General features: G+C 46.3%; 1 protein-coding gene across 11 annotated transcripts in view; it reads right to left on the reverse strand.

Annotated features, from left to right (window-relative positions):
* ZNF462 (zinc finger protein 462) overlaps positions 1 to 21104 on the reverse strand; it is a 135907-nt gene that overhangs the window by 26493 nt on the left and 88310 nt on the right. For all 11 annotated transcript variants that reach the window (XR_012373524.1, XR_012373525.1, XM_073876605.1 and 8 more), the window contains exons 8-9: positions 7665 to 7932; positions 5596 to 5732 (exon numbers count right to left, since the gene is read on the reverse strand). Coding sequence is in view for 9 of the 11 variants with exons in the window: in XM_073876605.1 (XP_073732706.1) it covers positions 5596 to 5732; positions 7665 to 7932 (405 nt within the window). In the remaining 2 variants the exon portion in view is untranslated. The remainder of the gene's footprint in view (positions 1 to 5595; positions 5733 to 7664; positions 7933 to 21104) is intronic.

Here is a 21104-nt window from a genome sequence, read left to right on the forward strand (position 1 = left end):
AAAACAGAGAAAAACCACATCACTGTGGAGTCCAGAGTTACCAAGTAAAAATTCTTCCTGAAAGGCAGACCACAACACACTTGGGTTTCCTCCCCGCAACGTGCCAAGTCTGAACGAAGCAGGGAGAGGTCTGGAAGTCATTCACGCCAACAAACTCCGTATGCAAATGATCCTGCTCCAGGCCTGAGACCCTCTTTGGGCCAAACCAAAGCCCCACCCGTTACTCTCGGCCAAATGAGTGACAAAAGCTGAGAACTAGAAAGCCATTAAGAAGATAACAATAGTTCCTAAAGAACAATTATTCTAAAACATGACCATAAACGGGCACACATAAACATAAGGACAACAGCTCCTGGTAAGACGTTGTTAATCCTGATGTTAGCCAGGCTGCCACCGTCAAGCCAGAGAAAGCTGAGCACCAAAGAACCACACCTCTCATTCTAACCGGCAAAAGTATTTGGTGGGGATGGAAGGGAAAGTGTCCTTTCACTGAATAAAATGAAAGACTGGCAATCTCAGTGTAGCTTTTTTTTTTCTTCTAAGAAAAACGATACCCATCAGGTAAAGTAAGGGAGATTAGTTTTGTTCCCAAAAGATGCCCACCTGCAGGATTCAGTTAAATTCAGTGTTTGCCCATGTATTGGGGTTATGGGCTGGGAAGCAGAAGCTTTAAGTTAATATGCCAACTGGAGACCAGAATCGGGGATTACACAGTTCCAGAATTAGAAATATCTGGCAAAACTGTGTTTCATCCCTGTAATTCAGTCTGTACCCAGTTTTTTAGGAGCACGATAGGTGTGTTAAGGTACATACAGGCAAAGCTGTCTGTGCACGAGGCATCGTGCTTCCAATGATGGTGATAAACTGATAAACTCAGTGGAAATGTACTCATGAAACTATTCCCTGTTCACGGTCTCCCTTCCTATCAAAGTTCAAGTTCCTTCAGTGCACAGATCTTGCCTGACTCTTCATGGCTGTACCCCTAGAGCTTAAAACAATGCTAGCATTATAGTGAATGTTCAATAAATATTTGTTGCATTGAATGAAAACCTACCAAAACTCCTACCTCCAAACTTCTCCTGCAAACAAAAATCTCAGGGCTTAATTTTTCCCTTTCCAAACTGGTCCAATCATGGCCAATCTCACCAAATGTTGATCTGACCTAAGTTTCTCAAACAATTGGGTCCACCAATCCTTGGCTTCAATCTTTGCTAAGTTGGTATTCAGCAGGTACCCTGGTTTCCCATCTGCCTACTGAGTAAAGTTCGAACTCCTACACTGGTATCCAAGCCCTACCTAATTTGGCCGGAACACACCTTACACCAGCCTTGTCCCCTATTCCCTTCAGCCCCCCTCAGAACACCTGAATACACTCTGTCAACGCATCTTGCTCCCACCTACCTGACTGGTTTAAATTTTTCCTCCCCTCCATGTAGGGGGGGGTCCAATAGTGTCCCCCAGAAATTTATGTGCACCTAGAACCTCAAAATGGGACCTTACTGGGACATAAGGTCTTTGCAGATGTAACTAGTCAGGATGAGGTCACAGTGGTTTGGGGTGGGCCCTAAATTCAATGAGTAGTTTTCTTAGAAGAAGAGGGGAGGACACGGAGAAGACCCACGCCGGGAAGACGGCCATGTGCGGACAGATGCGGAGATCGGAATGACGCAGCTACAAGGCCAGGATGTCGGGAACCACCAGAAGCGAGGGAGGGCCATGGAAGGATTCTTGTCTAGAGCCTTCAGAAAGAGCAAGGCCCTGCTGTCACCTTGATATCAGACTTCTAGGCCCCGGAGCAGTGACAGTACACTGTTACTGTAAGCCACCTAGCTAACTAACATACCCCACCTTCAATCATCTTTGCCTGCTGAAATGTCATCCCGGCTCAGTTTGAAAGCCACCCCTCCCAGCACCTTTCTCTACCTCAAACACAAATACACCTGCCACCGTGAACCTCCTGGATACCCATCACTCGTTACCTTACGTAGACTCACGCACATGCTTCATCTTGAAGAGGGCAGGTCCTGGGTCTTCTATATACCTCATCTTGCCCAAGAACCCAGCACAGTGTGGCACAAGCAAGTAATGAATGCTTGCTGAATGCACGGACACACAGTATGCTCTTTTGCCACAGCCCACATAAACCCATGATCATTTCTCATTCAGATTTCCCATGAGTGAAATGAATTCTCCCTTTCCTCCCTATTTAAATATATCATTCTGTTGGGGGGCGCGTGGGTGGCTCAGTTGGTTAAGCGACTGCCTTCGGCTCAGGTCATGATCCTGGAGTCCCAGGATCGAGTCCCGCATCGGGCTCCCTGCTCAGCAGGGAGTCTGCTTCTCCCTCTGACCCTCCCCCCTCTCATGTGCTCTCTCTCTCTCAAATAAATAAAATCTTTAAAAAAAATAAATATATCATTCTGTTGGGATAAAAAGTGAAGGCAACTATTCTTGCCAGCAGTATCCCAGTCTCAGGGCCAGTTCAGAATTTGTTTTTCTTCCCTTTCATCCCAAGTATTTTAATTAACCAAGGCCTCAGAAAGCTCTCTTACTGCAGGCCCCAGAGACCAGAGATGTTGACTCATCCCCAGAGCAAGGAGAGCCCAGGTGCAGGAAGAGCCCCCTCTTGTTACTTTGAGATCAGCTCCAACTCGAAATTGCAAGGCAGACACCCAGCCCTGTCTCCTGACTTGTCAAGACCAGCTTCCCACTGAGATGCCATTTTGGGTTGAGATGGACACCAAAGCCAGGTCAGGACACAGATGGCAGACACGGCTGTCCTGAGACACCCTGCCATCTGCAGTTCCGTGGTCCTCAGCTCTGACCTCCAGCCCCACAGGTGATTCTGTCCTCAGACCCAGCTGCCACACCATGAGAACGCTCAACACGGTGACACCAGCCACCCTCCCAGGGGAGAGACAGTGAGGCCTGGTGGCTACAGGCATGGGCTGTGGGGCAGACAAGCCTGGGTTCAGACCCAGCTGGGGCACTTACCAGTCATTTGGATCTTGGGTCACACTCAGTCTCTCTGAACCTTTTACCCTTCTTCTCGGGGGATAACAGTAATACCCACACCATATAGGGTTTTTTGAGAATTCCATAAAATGACATATTGGACTCACTTAGTACAGCACCTGTCCTAGTCAACACTCAGTGACAGTAATTTGTCGTTGTTAATGTTGTCATTACTGCCGATCCTCAAACGCCCCTTTGTTCCAGCTCGTGCACTTTCCGACCCCGATAAGGACGATATTTAGATGGCTCGTTTAACATAAATGACCTCTACAAATACACAGCAGAGACTGTAAGTAACCAGTGACGGGCAGGATGATGGATGGGTCACAGGATCAGGGGCCCGGAGTTGACTCACTCACAGCACTGTGAGCGCTCGGGTGAGTCTGGTTCATCTGGTCAGCTCTCATCATCCCTGTGGGCCTTCCCATTGCATTTGTGGTGGGCATAATGCACACCGGATCGCACACGGTCCCCCCTTCGGAGACCCCACCGGAGCAATTCCTCTCAGGTTTCGGTGTCTAGGATTCCTGAAAATCTCCTGAACGCAATTTCTAAAGTCTAACAAACACTTGAAATCCAACGGATTCTGTTTTCTTCTGTTCCACGGGAGGCTGGGATCTCAGGGCCAGACCCGCAGCCTGCGGCTTCCAGGTGCACAGGCACCTCACGGCGTTCACTGGACACCAAACTCTTGGTGAACGTCTTTGTACCTCCAGGGCACTTGCAACTGGTTTCTCCTTATTCTGCATTTGCCCCAGTTTCCCATTTGTTTTAATCCTACGGTTCTGCACAAATCTCTTTAAGATAGCTTAAATCCTTTGTGAGGTGACCACAAAATAACTACACCAAATCAAAGAAAAAGCAGTTTTTCTGTTTCACGTTTCACGCACGCGAAGCAGAAACACAGGGAGTAATACTAGCCCTTAGGATGTTGTTGGATAGGAGTGACTTGGTGTCAAGTGTAGCACTCCAAGGGCCTTTCTCAGCTTTAGCTTCACTCTCTCTCTGTGTCCCCATCCCCTTCTTGAAGCCTCAGCTCAGGGAAGGAAAATCACTGAGCTCATTAGACACTGAAGCTCTGAGCCTACCAGGCAGCAGTGTGGGAAGCCAGAGGCCATCGACCACAGAAGTGAGGTCTCTCATCGTTTCTGTCTGCTCAGAGGCAACACTACTCAAGGCCTCGCCCCACCCTGTGAGGGGGGCACAGAGCCACCACCACACATGGGCTGGGGGACCAGAAGCCAGGTGACTGAGGTGAAACACTGGGTGGCACCACTCTGGCCAAGAATTCCTGCCTCCATGTTCTGATGCTGCTTCTCTCAGCTCGCAGGCGGATGTCCCAGCCAGCAGCGACCTCACGTCTCCTCAGAGTGGCCTGGGGAGGAAGGAAATCTGAGGGCGCTAAATGGGGCCTTCCACGGGGTGCACAGCAGAGATGGGCAAAATGTCACAAAATGCAATGGCCCGAGACTGTGGCACTGGGCACATGCTGGAAACTTTTGAAAATGCTCCAAAAATATCCAGCATGTCAGGGTGAGCGACCTCTCTCAGCACGACAGCAGAAGACACACTCACTGTTTCTGAGGCCCACGTGGCAAAGACGGAAAAGCCTCCTAGGGTTAGAGGCCAAGGGAGGAAGACACGAGTGAAGAGGGGGACGAGGAAGGAGGGAAAGCACGAAGGAAAGATGAAGGACCAGTGCATGGAAACAGCACCAGAGACTGGCAACCAGGATTCTGGTCATCCTTTTTCCATCTACCTCTGGCTCGAATCTTCTTTGGACAAAGTTTTTATATAAACATATTTTTCCTTCCAATGCAGAGGAAGCATGTTGTTTAACAGTGTTTTAATTGGCCAAGAGTAAACTCAACTGAAAGAAAAACCAAAGAGGACTTGAAAGAACCATCCCTGTTTATCAACAGGAAGCCACATGTACACAATACCCAGTATGCATCCACCAGGGAACGCACTAGACCCTTGGCGCATTGTTTCACAGGCTCATGGCCTCTCTTCTTACAGATGGGAGAGCAGGTCAATACAGGAAGCTTTAAAACCAGAACTTAAATCTGAAACCTCTGGAATTTCTAATACCTATCGGACCACTTTTACTTTTAAGAATTTTTCTCTTTCCATCCATTTCATGGGAAACTCCACGCTCTGCTACGGAAATCATCATTTCGGTCTCCCTCCAACAAATCACTTGCAACCAGATAGCTCCTGACATTTTATAATGAGTCCTCACCCGCCCGTTCTGTGTCTCATTCGCTCCTTCCTTAGCAAAGCGGTGAGGGCAGAGGAATCAGAATGTGAAAAATCCCTCCCGCTGGGAAGCCCCAGAGAAGTGTTCACTGCTAAACCCATCACCTTTGCCTCCCTCCACGTGGATCTGATCCTTGTGCCAAGAAGGGGTTTTTTTCGTGGGCTGTCATCACTGTGGTCATTCACTGTGATTTCCTGCCTGGACAGAAGCTGAGGAACCAGGGACCAGGGACCAGGGCAAAGTGGCCACTTCGAGAGGGGCGTCCCTGAAATGCCACCCACAGCCCTCTGCCCCAAGAAAACCACATTTAGGAAGGTTACCTCGGTGCAGCACGATGTGGTCAATCATGTTGCGTTTGTATTTGGTGTGATAGAGGCAGAGAGGACAGCGAAGATCTTTGGGGCCCTCCTCGGGAACCGCCGAATGCCCGGCTTCCACGTGCATAGTAAAAGCAGATCTGGGAGAGAGGTGGGGGAGAGAGGTAATGAGTGTGACAGGGGATCGTGTCGCTCACACATCCCCCGCTGGCTACGTCACTACGGGGCTTCTGCGTGTGACACCCCTGCTTGAGGGCCCAAACCACAGTTATTCATCGTGTTTGCTGACCACAAGCTCCTTGGTCACTCATCCACTAACTGGACCTTGTCATGCAGTGCTGACTTCCTCTTTGAAAATTTCTGCCACTTGGCCGGGGTCAGGGCTTACTTTGAAAAGAAATGGACTTCCCCAAACACTTTATTCTTGAAGATGAGAAGCTGCCTATTAAAAGCGTAAAGGCAAAACCCCCACAAGAACCTCTTTCTCATTGTGCTTGGAAGGAGAGGGACTGGAGTTAGGTTCATTTCCCAGCTGCCTATGTGACTCTGAGGGCAAGTTGGCTGGGACGTCATGGCGGCCGACGATCAGGTAAACTAAACTCAAAGCTGTTGTACCAGCTTGAAGGAGGAAAGCGATTATTGTTGTCTGCCCCTCCATCCTTTTCAAAACTTCACCATTTACAAAGCCTTCAGTGTCTCATAAAAATGGATGAAACCAAGAGTCTAATGGGCAAGGTCCTCTTCTTATTAACTCAAGTGCTTCTCTCTGGGGAAACATGTACACCTGTCAGCGGGCCCTTGTTATCTGGGTCTTTAGGCTTTTCTCAGTGTTAAGGTCACATACATATTTATCTGAGAAACAACTGAACCAAATTAATATTAATAGTCAGAGATGTAACACATTTCCCATCGAATCCCAGCAACTAAGGTGTTGGTGGAAAAGAACCTTGTTCTTCTTCCGATTGTTTTTTGTTGGCCAGGAAGCCTACTTTTGCCAGCCTGGCTGTGTGGAGTCTGTCTTGAAGTACTAGAGTGGCCTAAGGCTCAGGGCCTAACTGCAATAGGAAGAGATAATGATAGCTTTACACCTGTAATAGAGCCATCTAATATTACATTATTATAATAGCTTTCAATGATATTGTAATACTTATTAGCACTTTCTTTGCGCCAGGCACTATTCTGAGCACTTTAGATATATTGGTTCATTTACTCCTCTTCAGAGTCCTATAAGTGAGGTAGTATTACTACCTTTATTTTGCAGATAAGGACCAGGAGACACAGAGAAGCTTAGGGACTTGTCCAAAGTCACACAGCCAGTTCGTGACAAAGCTGGGATTCAAACCCAGGTAGTCAGACTCCACACTCTGCACTCATAACCACTGACCTAAACAGCATTGCACAGGATGAGATTAAATCACAAGAGTCTAGAGTACGTGAAAGGAAGCACTCCGTTCTTTGAGCTCACCGATTCTGTTATACACAGGAGCAGAGGTGGCTTTGGATTATCTTTTTCTGGATTGGAACAATCTCTCTACAATTGTTCAGTTCTAGTCTTCACAGTGCTGGAGTCTTGATTCTCTGGGTGTCTCTCAACAATATGATCTTAAGAAATAGGAATTTTCTATAAGGGTAGCAGGGAAATCACAATTGCTGGATGTTCTCTCTTGGCTTTGACTTTGCTTTCAAAAACACAGATTTTTTTTCCCCCCAAAGACAAATTTAAAAAAGGGAGGATAGTCTTTCGAAAGGAAAAAAACCACTCATCGCTTCATGCACTGGGCCAGAGAAATCCCTTACCACGCTCTCACACTGCTTGGCTGCCCATTCGCTCTGACGTTTAAACTCGTTTGTTCCGACAGAGCGAGCGCTTCGCCCCCAAGCCCCCTTCCACAAACCCCAAAGCAGTCTTCTGGAACTAGGCTCCTTTTGTGAAGACAGGACCCCATCCCTGCAGGATCCCGCGGGCAGGGCCTTCCCTGAGCTCCCAGTAGGAGAGCACGGGGAAGCGTGAGGTGAGGGGTGGGGCAGGCACAGCCACTTTGTTTCTCCAGGCTGTTCTTCACGCCACTTACTTAAAGCCTGTGTAAAAGGAGCAGTCTTTGCACTTGAAGAGCTTCTTCCCGCCATGCTTGTCCCTGTAATGGCGTCTGATGCTCTGGATGTAGCCAGAGGAGAATTCACAGAATTCGCAGTGCAGAACAGCCTCGGTTTTCTGCTCGGCACCCCCGGCGGCCCCAGAGAGGGGCACGGGGCTGACTCGGCTGTTGTTCCTCGCCAGCGCGGCCGACTGATAGTGGTTCAACTGCTGCTGAACATCTGGAGGTTCTGAGTAGGAGGAGTCTGCGGACAGACGGGGACAAGGACACCGGACACAGAGAACCACAGTGGAGCTTTGACCCTTGAAAACCCCCCGACATTAGTCTGGAGTAGTTGTTTTTCTTTTCCCTACAGATGATGACTACGATCCACCTTTCATCTTCATTTACATCCTACCACACAGATCTGGGGAAAGGCAGGTGGGAAGGAAGTGTCGCTTCTTTTCATCTGACGTTGAGGGCTCATGGCATTTAGAACTAAAACGGTGAGGTGAAAGGTTTCAAAGTGAAGGAAGAAAGAAAGTCAACTGTTGTCTAGAGGAAACGGCTGCCACAGAGTACCCACCCATCTCTGTAGGTGAGATAAATGAACGCACAGAAAGTACACAGGCACTGACGCGAGAAAGGAAAGCAGATGATGTCATATCTCCTCCTCTGCAGCCCAGAATTATTCAAGCCAACCCCCCCCAAGAAGGTCTTTAACAGAAATGCTCAAGCACATGGCACTCACAAATACAAAAATGATTTATGCCTTCACAGTCAAGTGATTTAAAATTTAAAATATAAAGATCTAATAGTGTTCTCCTGGAATGGATGTTTAAAGCTTAGTCAGCATTAAGATGGAGATTTATTCATAAATCCCATTAAAATGAAATTCCAAATAAGTTTCCCTAAAAGGTATTTTAAAGTTTGCAATTCGGAGGAAAATGTCGGAAATGACAGCCATAAATCTTAACCCTGAGAAGCTTCAGTGGAGAAATGTGGTGGAGAAATCTGATCTAGATGGGAGCAGGGAAAATCTCGGTTTCTTAAAAAATCAGAGAGAGGGAGAGAGAAAGGTCTTGACCCTTTTCCAAACACGCTGCTTTGAATGTTGAAGCTACGCTTTCGACAACATTGTCCTGCACAACCTAGAGCTGCCTAGGAATGGCGCAAATGAAGTCCGTGAATACCCCACAGATGAATTTCAGTGTAACTTTCCTTGAAAACAAAGGGCTCTTTTTTTTTTTTTTTTTAAGCCTTTCAAAAAGCAAGGGGGGAAAGGGGATAGAAACTGTACCAGCCTCCTTCTGATTTGATGGACACTTAATTTTCCAAAGCACGATTCCCCGAGGCAGGACACGGAGGAATTCTGTAAAACCCGTATTTGATGAAACCAGGACCATCCATCCCGTTGGCCTCTTTGAGAAGAAAAACAAAAACAGAGCAGCCTCCCTTATTGTGAGGCCACCTCCTGTCTTCAAAATACTACAATACCTTCCCTTCTTGTTCTCTTCCTCCCCCTCTTCAATTTGTATTCCTCAAGATGGAGGGAAAAAACCCCTTTGGAAATTGTAAACAAACCTGCCACACACACAAAAATAAAACAAAAAGGAAATTTGAACAATACCTCCAAGCCTCCATGGGTTCATTACCAGGTGTAAACTGAAGACAAAGGAAGAAAGGAATGACACAACCGAATTCATTGTACTCAAGGCTTTTATCTCTGGTTTCTTTATTCCTCAACCCTAGCTGATGAACCCACTCAGGGTCACAATAACGCACCTGTCAACTTCTCATTCCTCCTTTCAACAGCAGGTTTGTTTACCACTGCGTGGGTGGTTCAAGCTGTTTTCTATTTAAGCTCTGAAGCCTAGTTTCTGCTTAAAACACAGGCACGAGGAAGCACAAAACACACTCCGCCTCTCTTGTTAACACAGGCCTGAGCGGTGGGTTGGGCACTGCCCCACCAGCATCCCCGACAAGCCCCTGTCCTCTTGTTCGCTCTTCACTCTACAGGATCGAAATCCTGGGACCAACAAGGCCAAGGCCGGGTCCCGCTGCCTGTGAGCTCTCGGCCGCCCACAAATCTACCCAGAGACCAAAATGAACGTCTCAGGGAACAGTCCATTTCTCAGAAAGCAGCTCCCTCCAGGACCCAGCACCCAACTCGGAGTCCTGCAGGCTAGCATGGAGGCTGGCTGTCACCTCAGACACAGGCCCCTGACGGCTTCGACCCCTTTACAGCAGAACCTGCAAAGAAGTCCGTTGTTCCGACTCAGATCATAAGCCAGGTGAATTCATCTTCTCCTAACTTCCACCCACCCCAACTTCACACCTGCACTAATCTCTTAGGGAGACTCCCTCCGAAGGAAGGGAGTCTCCTTTGATTTAACACATTTTTCTTATCTCTAGGGTCTATTGCATTTCATTCCATCCATCCCCAAAAATGAATTCTAAATTTTAACTTTGGTATATATATGTTACATGAAACTTGAAGAAACAGAAATGCAAGAAGTGGTGAGGGAAAGCCTTCCAAGAAAGGGAGGCTCAGCGCCCTTCCTTCGTAAATGGCAATGCAAAAGGGACAGCTGTATGTACCGTGTTATGAATCCCCCCCCCCTTTTTATTTCCTGGTTAAAATCCGATGGACAGGTTTATTTACAAAAATAGGCAAATCCCACCGCTTACGGTACATTGGTAATAATGCCCAGGTCACAACTGTTTGGGTCTTCTTAGAGCTTTACTTTCTTCTCTGGTGCCAAGACACACTATCTCTCATTCTCTCTCACTTGGGAGTTTGTGAATAATGTACAATTTTAGCACTTTGGGCACTAAAGTGACAAAGACGTGAGCGTGTATGATTCCACCGATCTTAAAAAAGCCCATTTGCTAAGCTACAGAACATTCTAGCTTGTTCACGAGGCACAGCCTGAGGAACAGGAAAAGGGTCGTTTTTGTGCCCAGGTTAGAAAGGCAAACAGATTGTTAGTGGTGAAGGACACGTCACCGAGGTTAAAAATCATCAGTAAGGCTATTTTCTTCATTCCGAGCTTACAGAAAGTGAAAAAAACTCTGTGCTTTCGACGGCCGGGCTTGCAGTCACTGAGAAATACAGCAGCAGAAGCACAGGGGTGTGAATTCAGGGGGGAAACTGAACCCGAGGTGCTCACCCAGGTCACATCTTTATCACCTGAATGGCCCGTAATCCTTAAAGAGGAACCCTGAGCAGAGACCAGGCTGGTCCCTACGTTCCTAACCCAACCCCGAGACATGCCTGCCGTCTAGAGGTTTAATTCTCTGACCTGTGACTATATTTACGTGCAAAGTTTTAGAAATTACATTCTCAGGTACAGCCATAGTTGTAAGAGAAATCTAAGTCACGGGTAGCTATCCATTTTGTCAATGGTCTATACAAAATCATATTTTGTAAAATCAGGATCAAAATAGATTTTAGCATGGACGGTCATGGTGCTTACAGAAATGGGTTTGGAATTTATTGAACTGCCGGCAATTAATTCTCACAACTATGGTGTGCCGTGTAGGTTCTCATCACAATCTTACCCACGAGGTAGTTGCGGCAGTTGGTTATACGGCTACAGTAAGAGGCAGAGGTTGGGTTTGAACAAAGATTCGTCTGACTCTAAAAACTGAATCTTGCCCATCAGGTATCTATTGTCCATCAACAATAAATGCGGAGCAGAGAGGAGAGAGAAAAGGTGACAGAAAAATTGAAATAACATTAGAATACATAGAAATGGAAACAGGACAGATAGGGAATAACAGTGAACGGGATGTGAAAGAAAACACTAAAATAAGCCTTTCAGAACACATGGGGGAAAAATACAGCAAGGTTCGTGGGGAAGAAAAAGAATATCCAAAATTTTAAGATGCTTTATAAAAATGAAAACATGGGATCACATAGGAGACAAGTCTACAAGCAGGCTGTGCAGGAGAACACAGCAGATACCCAGAATCGGAAACCCGCCAGCCCATGCTTTCATAGACGCCTGATAAACTGCCCTCAACTAATACTGCTCTGAAATTCCTCAGGTGGAATCTGGCTGGGTAAAGAAAGGTACACGGACGGGAGGCGGATGCTTTCCGGTGGCTCTTGGACAGGCTTTCAAACCAGGGAAAGGGCTGGGTTCCGGATGAAACCTCCCAGGCCTCTCACTTAGCCATGTTCCCGGAGAAATTCTTCTTGCTATAGTCCATCTCCCAGAATGCCAGCCGAACCCAGGTGACTATCAGTTTGAGGGTTTTTTTTTTCCTTCTTCTTTCTCTAAAAATTAGCCAGCACAGAAACAATCACAAGACACTGGATTTTATAAAGGCGAATGACAAACACGTGAACTCTGGGAATACAATAAGCATGATAGAATGAAGTGTTCTTGAATATTCTGAGGCTACGAACATGTAGTTAACACCCTCTTAGTGCCAGGCTATGCTCAGGCTCTAGGGAGTCAAAGTCCAAGAAGACATGAGGGGTACCTTCTCAGAGCTGGGGTATAGCCGGGGGGGGGCAAGCAGAGCTGTTGTGACAACACAGGCCTTCTCCAAGTCTGGCAAACTTACTCCCCTGATTGAAGGAATACAAGAGGCAAGGAGAACAAATGAACAGTAGCAGGAGAATTTAACTATTGGAGGATTATGGGAGACACAGGAAGAGTAAGAATCAATTGGGCAGTAAATTGTGGGCGCTGCAGAGGACAGTCCCCTTATGCACTGAGTGATCCAAAAAGGGAGCTGTACAGGAAGATCAATTCTCAATTTTCTGCAGCTCCACAGAGAGGATGTGAGTGAAGGTACAAAAGTAGCAGAAGGATCTTGGTGCCAGCAACCACACTTAATTCTATTTGAGCTACATTTTTGTGCAGACCTGGGGAGGCAGGCTCTTTGGTCGGTGTGAACCAAGTACCAGGAGAAAATAAAAGACAAAGGATCTTAGGGAAGCAAATTAGAGGTGCCCAGGGGGGCAAATGCTTTAGTTATATCCATTTGTTCAGCAAGTACTTCCTGAGCATCTAAGTCAACAGGAGAGTCAGTTCTGGGGCATAGGATTTGGTTCCTGCCCTCAAGCAGCTCACCGTCTCAGATGGATATGTAAATAACTGATTGTGATAAATGCAAAGAAATAAACGTCCTGATAGAGGCATCCACAAAGAGCTAGTGGAGAAGAAGCAAAATCAGTACATGGTGACTGATGGAATGTTGGAAGAAGAGAGACGGAGGAGAGTGTCAAGAGAAACTTGGGTGCCCAATAGTAACTAGTCTTAGTGCGTTCATTAATGAAGTCAACACTAGACACGAAGATGCTGGAACGTTCAATTCACCACACTTCTACCTTAAGCCATAAATAGAAATGAAATAACTCCATTCTTATCACAATGAGGAAAAAGTCACTTAATTCCGACAGGGAAAATGAATGAAGATTGGAGGACGAGTGTGGACGGAAAAATATGTATACCAGAGAGTTGGGTAGACTGCATTAGGGAGAATTTAAAATCTTCTAAAATAGCATAAAAGTTCAAAATAATGCCTGCATTGTAATTTTCTTTAGAAAAGCAGGTGATTTAGCAACTCAAGTTTGGTGGCAGAAGGAACCAGAAATAGAATATTACCTGTGGATAATTTAACTGCAACGATTGTAAATATCCAAAGTATGGGGGGGTAAGGGTGGGACCCCCAAAATGCTGTAAATACAGCCCATTATTTCCTGTCAAGAAATCATGGAAAACTGGAGAAGGGCACACTAACAATATCAAGAGAGCACGTAAAGATCTACTTTAGTCAATAACCTGGAAACTTCTGGAATGCATGCAACTTCTATCACACAACTGCTAATAAACGTGGGCAAAGGACAAAAATAGTCTACGTGTTTTCACGTCTGTGCTAGTGACCCAGGTATCTGGGGACGAGAGAATCCTGCCGCCATGAGAAACCCAGTGAGCTCTGAGATGATTGAGCTCGCTAAAATGTCGGACTCCTTAAACCTGAGGCGCTGAAGACCGACCTCCTCTTTGCCCACACTTCTCCTTTTGCCCATTCGCTCCTTTGCCCACATGTCGAATGTTAGTGAATGGCTTGCTGCTTCGTTCCAGTTTCAGCTGTGAGATTCTTCCTCCCAGTTGTCCTTGGCAGCAGCGCTTGAGCCAAGTACCCCGTCCTAGAGATCGCTGTCACGCTCAGCTCCAACCACTTCCCTCTCTGGGCTTTCCCTTCCCATTGTTCATTCAGGCCCTCATATCCTCCACGAGCAGCTCGAACAGCCTCCTATCTGGTCTTCCTTCCTCAGAGATCTGTTCTAGTCTAGGCGGCATGCGCATCACAGACATGGGATCATTTACATGGTCATGATAGGATTATGCTGCGGTGCCCAAAGGTGAAGGTCTTGATTCCTGAGTACAGTACACAGAGCTCTTCAGTCTGGCCCCAGAGCATGCGTTCAGCCTCACTTCTAGCTCGTTCCCAATTCCCAGTTGCACATTCTGCCTATTTCTTCATTGGGAGTCCTTGACCAGGGCTAAGGAGCTCTCTTCCTCCTCTTTTTGCCTGGCAAATATCTCCCCATCCTTCAGAGCTCAGCTGAAATGTCATCTACACTGTGATGACTTTTCCCAACAATCCAGATAGGACGCTGCTCTCCTCGGTGCTTTGTCCGCACAGACACATTGGGATTCTCACCCTGATCTCATTATACCTCACATTACACTCACACATTCCCCTAAACGACCCCCACCATCACATTTGGCCAGATCGATGCCTCTGAGCTTAAAACATCCTGACCCAAGAAGACCGAAGGCAGCAGTGTCTGGGCTGGTGCTGGGGGTCACCCTCCAGCAGGCCCATCCATCTCCGCTTCCAACAGTTGAGCTGATGCTAACAACAATCCACTGGATTTGCTCCCAGACTTCTTTGTACTTGTTATATTTGCCACTGAGCTTGTTCAATGTCATTAAGATGACCCAAAATGATGAAATATGGGCATAAAGTGTCATTTCTATGAAAGCTACATTGAATGCTTTGGAAAGACTTGATAAAGTCAAGTTGCTAAAAAAAAATTCCTGTCAAATTATGTTTTGGCAAGACCAACTATAAAAGATTGAGAACATAAAAATCTAGAAGGACTCTGCTCTAAGACTGTTCCACAAATGTCTAAATTACCACTCCACTTAAAAGAAGCTGAATCTGCAAGTAACACATGATACAACGTACGTGCCTGTGGTTTATGCAAGAGAGGAAATGGGGAACTTCAGTCGAAGGACTCCAATACATACACTGGACCCTACATCCCAATACTGGTGAATGAATCTATTTTGTAGGTGAAAATAAAACGCTTAAGACATTTTAAAAAGGATTCCCTGCATTTAGAAACTTTCGACTATAACTGAGAAGGTGAGTATTGATCACATCAAATAAGAGGGTTTCTACTATATCAGTCTACATACTTGCTCCCAATTTTCTATTAATTCAGAAAATATTTACTGAGAGGCCTCTACGTGCCAGGCACCTCTAAGCACTTGGGATACATCAGTGCAAAAAAAACAAGGATCCTTGTGGAGCTTACATTTTAGATTGGCAGGAATAGTACCTCACATGCTTTTATAGCCGTGGAGACTCACGGTCCTTTCATAAAGAAAGGCACTTATGAAAAAAGGTACTTACGAAAATGTTGCTGGATTGAATTTGTGGAAAACTTTCTTAAATCCAGGCCTGCCTACTTGTCTGTCTATCCATCCATCCATCCATCCATCCATCCATCCCCTACCATTTTAAGTTACAAAAACAATACGCTGTCAAGATGATTCTCAGACTCAAAAAGTTTACTTATTTAATAATTTTTCTTAGGTTCTATCCAAATCCCTTTGAAACTCAACGTAACTCCCTCTTTTTCTCAAGATACCTATTGTTTACTTCATGCTATTAACACAGAGCAGAACTTGGCATCCAGAAGAATACTACCAACTACAAATCATTGATTCAACTTTCCAAGCATTTCCTTTGAAGAGTCTCAAAAATGTTCTCCATCTATGGGCCATTCCAAAAGAAAATCGTACTAGAAACTAAGCTATGGAACAGGAGCCATTTCAACTCCTTCTGGATAGTGTCTAAAGGAGAACATAAATCTCTAGAGGCAGGCACACTATTTTATTTCCTTCTTTTGACTATGCCTTGAAAATCTCCAGGCCAAGGACTCCAGCACCTCCTCATCTTCCATCATCAGTGAAGCTCTCTGGCCTGGATGCACAAGATTATGCTACAATGGCCAGGGGGACAATGGGCGCTGGATGACTATATATAGGAATTCTGGGCTTGGTTGTCAAGGAGGCAAATGGAAAAACAAACGCCTAATCCTGAAAATAAGGTTGAGGCCAAACTTGAAGGAAACACACTTTGAAAACTTCCTGTCATTCTGATGAGTAAAAACAAAACCTTGAAATATGATCAGGGAATAGATGAGAAAACAAAACAAAACAAAACAAAAAAATTAGTCCTCAAGATGACAAAAACAGCAATAAATAAATAAATAAATAAATAAGCCATCTTCTCTTTTTGAGAGTTCGTGTCCCATCCTATTGAAGTTCATTGAAAGGGTCTCACAATGGCCTGATTTTACATGAACCTTCATGTTCTCTCTCTCTCCCTCTGAGGGGATCCAGGCAAGTCTGACCTAAATCTGCTAAGACTTGCAGTTCGCCAGGCCCTCTATTTGGGGGACAAGACCATTTGTCTCGCTGTGGTTTTCTGCAAATGGCATCACCATCCACCCAGTCAAAAAAATTAGATCAAATCCTTGATTCCTTTCTCTCTTTCGCTCTATGTGGTCAATGAGTGGAAAGCGCTGTTGGGTCAACCTCGTGAACGGCACTTCCTCTGTGACCCATCCACTATTCCACGGCCACAGCTCTGGTTCAGGTCCTGTGGTTGCGTGCACCAGCTTCCACTGCAAAATGTTCCTGACAGGCATTCTGTTTCCAAGTTTCTTCTCCTGCTAAGATTCCTCTCTTTTCTAAAAGCAAACATGACCATCACCGTGTCTGACAGGAAAAGGTCCAAGCTCTGCACTGTTCATGCTCCTGCCCTCCTGCACCTTCTCAGACCGACCCAACCCCACACCCACACAGGGGCTCCTAACATTCACTGTGTTTCCTTTCACCACTGTTCATCTTGCAATGCCTTTCTTCTACTTTTCAGCCTTCTCAACTTCTACCGTCTTTCAAAACCCAACTCAGTTCAAATCGGCCATCACGACAAAGATCTGCCTTGATCTTTCTAGATACAAGTATTAAAATCCTAGTTAAAATACTAGTGCCCAAGACAGGGCATGAGATTAATTTATTTTACCTCTGCCGAGCTAGGGTATCTTTGAAAATAAGATATCCATCCATCCATCCATCCATCCATCCATCCATCCATCCAACCATCCATCCATCCATAACTTCTTTAAAGTTCATATCCCCCCAGAACTGAGCTCCTGGTCTGGCCCAAAGCAGGTGCTCAATAAACGTGTTACTAGGATCCAAAGAGCATTCAAACTGATAAAAGTGCTCTGGAAAACTGGATTTAAAAGGAAAATCCAATGAACCAAATGGCACTCTCTCATTGGGACACCAAGGTTGATAGAGGCTTCCCATTGAAACACTGACCCACTTCTACTGAAACAAACTTGAGTCTTTTTTAATTACCTGGAGAATGGCTTCTGGAACATTTGAGAGTTTGGACGGCATGAAATTCATCATCCATGGCCATCCCAAGAAGCCAAAGGCATCATTTCTGCTTCTGACCCTAAATCAGCTATGAAGTCTAAACTTTGAAACAGTTGGTATCAGGCTACCTGGGAGCACTTCAGTTGATTCTATATGCAACTCTCTCCTCCTTTTTTGTACCCAGTGAGAGGCACAGAGGTTTGTAAAATGCAAGGGTGTAAGGGGCACCATGTATTTGAATGCATCGAGACTCTTCTACGGTCAACTTCTATAGCCATGAAAACGGAGCCCTCTGCAATTCATGAGAAAGTAGTCACGGATTCCTTGCACACATTTATCACTACATTTTCACCGCACAAACTGTTTTACCAGTTTTTCTCTAACGGGAATGCACTCTCATCCCAGGTATGTAGCATATAGATGAGGCATTTTGCATAGAGACTTCTGGCGGCTCAGCAAAGTGGAGATGAGATGACCTCCCCTTCCCTGGCCAGTCCATCGAGAAACAGGAAGAGAACCCGGGGCTCCTGCGTGCCCCAGTTTCAAAAACACGTTCTCTTTCTGCCACAGTCATTAGCAAACATTGTAGGTATTCCTTCCGCACTAGACGTTATTTGTAACTCAAAGTATGTATTCTTAAAAAGCCTCCTCGAAGCTGGCTGGAAATTTGTCGGGAAACAATGAATGTGTGGTAACGGAGCCTTTTTCTAATGTTTTCTTTTTCTCTTTTTTGAGGAAACTCTGGGTGGCATCTGCCATTGTTAATTGAGAAGCTCTTACAATACCAAATGCAAAATTCACCTGTGACTCTTGAATTGTGTGATGAGGAAGTAATGTTTCCTGCTGCTTGTTTAGATCATATAGATGTCTTTACCACACTGAAAATCCAACGCAAAACTTGAGAGTACAAAAGCCTCTTTCTATCAGCGACTTGGCCTCAACCGTAGAGAGCTTGCTAGCAACTTCAGATGGCACTGAGAGCTCGCGGGCCATGGGCAAGGCCACAGAGCTTCCTCCTCAAGACCTGACTGGAGGCAAGATGCCTACTGACTTCAAGGAGTTGGTCACAATGGACGGCTTGCTAGGAACAGTGCAGTCAGCCCGGGCAGGGAACAATTGTAGTGATTTCTTCAAAGATTAGATAATCAGGAGAAAAGAACACATCTGAGTATAAGCATATATATTTAGATACGTGTAGAGCTCTAAGTGATGATATGGAAATCAGGTGAGAAAGGCGATGGTTTATCAAGAATAGAACAAGAAGCCACACTTCAAAGAACAGAGTTTTTCTAAAACCATTGCCCAGCAGTGGGAGTTTCCTAACCAACAAACCCGGTGGGTTTCTTACCGTTGTTCCTTTTCTTTTTCCCTATTCCCATGCTGTGGAAGAAAATCCTGGCTCTGGGTTAAGCTATGTTTTTTTTTTTTTTTTTTTGATTTTTTTTTTTTTTTTTTTGAGAGAGAAAGAGTGAGAGAGAGAGAGAGAGAGAGAGAGAGAGCACATGAGAGGGGGGAGGGTCAGAGGGAGAAGCTGACTCCCCGCTGAGCAGGGAGCCCGATGTGGGACTCGATCCCGGGACTCCAGGATCATGACCTGAGCCGAAGGCAGTCGCTTAACCAACTGAGCCACCCAGGCGCCCTAAGCTATGTTTTTTAATCACCATTAAAGCAGTAGGTTCTGGGGCGTCTGGGTGGCTCAGATGGTTAAGCGTCTGCCTTCGGCTCAGGTCATGATCCCAGGGTCTTGGGATCGAGCCCCGCATCGGGCTCCCTGCTCCGCGGGGAGCCTGCTTCTCCCTCTCCCACTGCCCCTGTGCTTGTGTTCCCTCTCTCACTGTGTCTCTCTCTCTCGGTCAAATAAATAAATAAAATCTTTAAAAAAAAAAAAAATAAAGCAGTAGGTTCTTCCCTTCGGATAGACAGGTCTTCTGCCTGCTCTAAACTTGTCTGCTTAGTGGGGCTGGGCTCAGGTGTCGAGTGGAAGCCTCCAAGAAGGCAGAGGGACAGGTGGTGAGATCCAGGGTCACCTTCTACTGTCTCCACCAGCTCTTGGGCTAGCACCTGTGTCAAGGGCTTCTTACGAGGTCTCTTGCTGATCTTCACCATGACCTTGAAATGGGAAAACCAAGGCAGCAACTGGAAAAGAGTTTCCAGAGGTGCATCGAGGCCCCCCTGGAACCCTGGGGAGACACGTAGTTACGCACACCTCTGCTTCCTCATGGGTTAAATGGGAGAGCATGACACTGGCAAACATCGCGGTGCATATGGTGTGAAGCAGAGGAGGCCAGCGTGGGAAGCGCGGCGCCTAGTGCACAAAGCAGGGCTTTAAGGGTCTCCATTCCACAGCAATTAAAGTCGACGTCACATAATTTTGCACTGAATTATAAATTGCCTTCTAGCGTTTATGGAGTGTTTTCTATCCATGCACGAATTTGGGCTCCTTAACCGGACTTCCACTGCTCTAAACAGATGTAATGAACATTCATCCCAGCTCCAGGTACGTGGTAGGAGCTCGGCAGCTAGCTTTGGACTGACTATTTCTGGGCAGAACCAACTGCACTGGTACTTCTGGCAACAACCCACCAGCTTATTTGGAAGGTCTCGGAGACGGCTGCAGCTGGGAGGGGCGTGATCGTGGGGCTTGGATTCGGCTCTAAGGCAGGGCCTGACCTGAATAACACCACAGACTCCATGATTCGCCCCATTTTGTCAGATCACAAGGCACACAGCATGGTCACAAATCAACGTGCTGCAAAAAGAGTTGTCAGAGCGAATTTCATTTCCAAACTTTAGACACTTTTTTGGCCAGCCTTCCGGGGGTTGACTTCCATTCAATTTTTTTTTTTTTTTCAAGCTCACCTCCAGCTTTGAGCAAGGTCCTTGGGTATCCGATTTAGAGGCATGGCAATCATCCTCATGATCACTGATCATCTCCCAAACCACCCCACCTGACGCTGCAGCCCCCATCCTTCCCTCCCCTTTCCCTTGTTCCCCTCCGGACAGCGCTTCTTGCCACCTGATCTATCGTAGATGTGTACTGCTCAGTTATCTGGTTTTCCCTACTAGCTGTCAGGGATTTTGTCTCAAATTTCTCAGCTTGCACGGATTTTTGATTTACTTTCATGACTGATGAGGGCATCTAAGCTTGCTTGGGAAGCTGTGGCTTGGCTGAGCCTGGGGTGTTTGGCCAGTACTCAGTATGAGAAACCTAAGGGCTCGTGCCAGGAAGCAGCCTTGCCATCACGCATCTATACCTCTCGGCCTTTTGGGTGCCATGGCCAGTGTGTGGCACCATGAACACCGACACCTCTAGATTCAGTCCCTCAAATCACTTGTTTGAGTGCCCATAGCATGCAAGGGCATCTGCTGTACTCTGGGGGACCCAAACATAAAATGATGGCCTTGGCCTTCAAGAAGCCAACGGTCTTGTGGGAGATAGAAAGACAGAGCAGAGTAGGACCGGTGCTGGGTCACTGAAAGAGAGCTCAAAGATCGGGAAGGAGCACAAAGGAGGCCTCTCAGCCAGACAGGAAGCTTTCTGGAGGAAACAAGACTCAAGTTTTCAAGGATGAGCCGGAATTAGCCAAGTAAATGGAATAATGAGGAGGAAGGTTGAAAACAGGCAGAGGAGGAAGGGCGAAAATAGGCGGAGAAGGGCGTTCTGGGAAGAAGGAAGAGCAGAGCCTGCGGTGTGAGATAGCAGGCGTCCGTGAAGGCAGGGCACACG

The sequence above is a fragment of the Callorhinus ursinus genome, unplaced genomic scaffold (genome assembly GCF_003265705.2).
Source record: "Callorhinus ursinus isolate GAN/ISIS: 27379988/994484 unplaced genomic scaffold, GSC_fseal_2.0 scaffold24, whole genome shotgun sequence".
Lineage (NCBI taxonomy): Eukaryota > Metazoa > Chordata > Mammalia > Carnivora > Otariidae > Callorhinus > Callorhinus ursinus.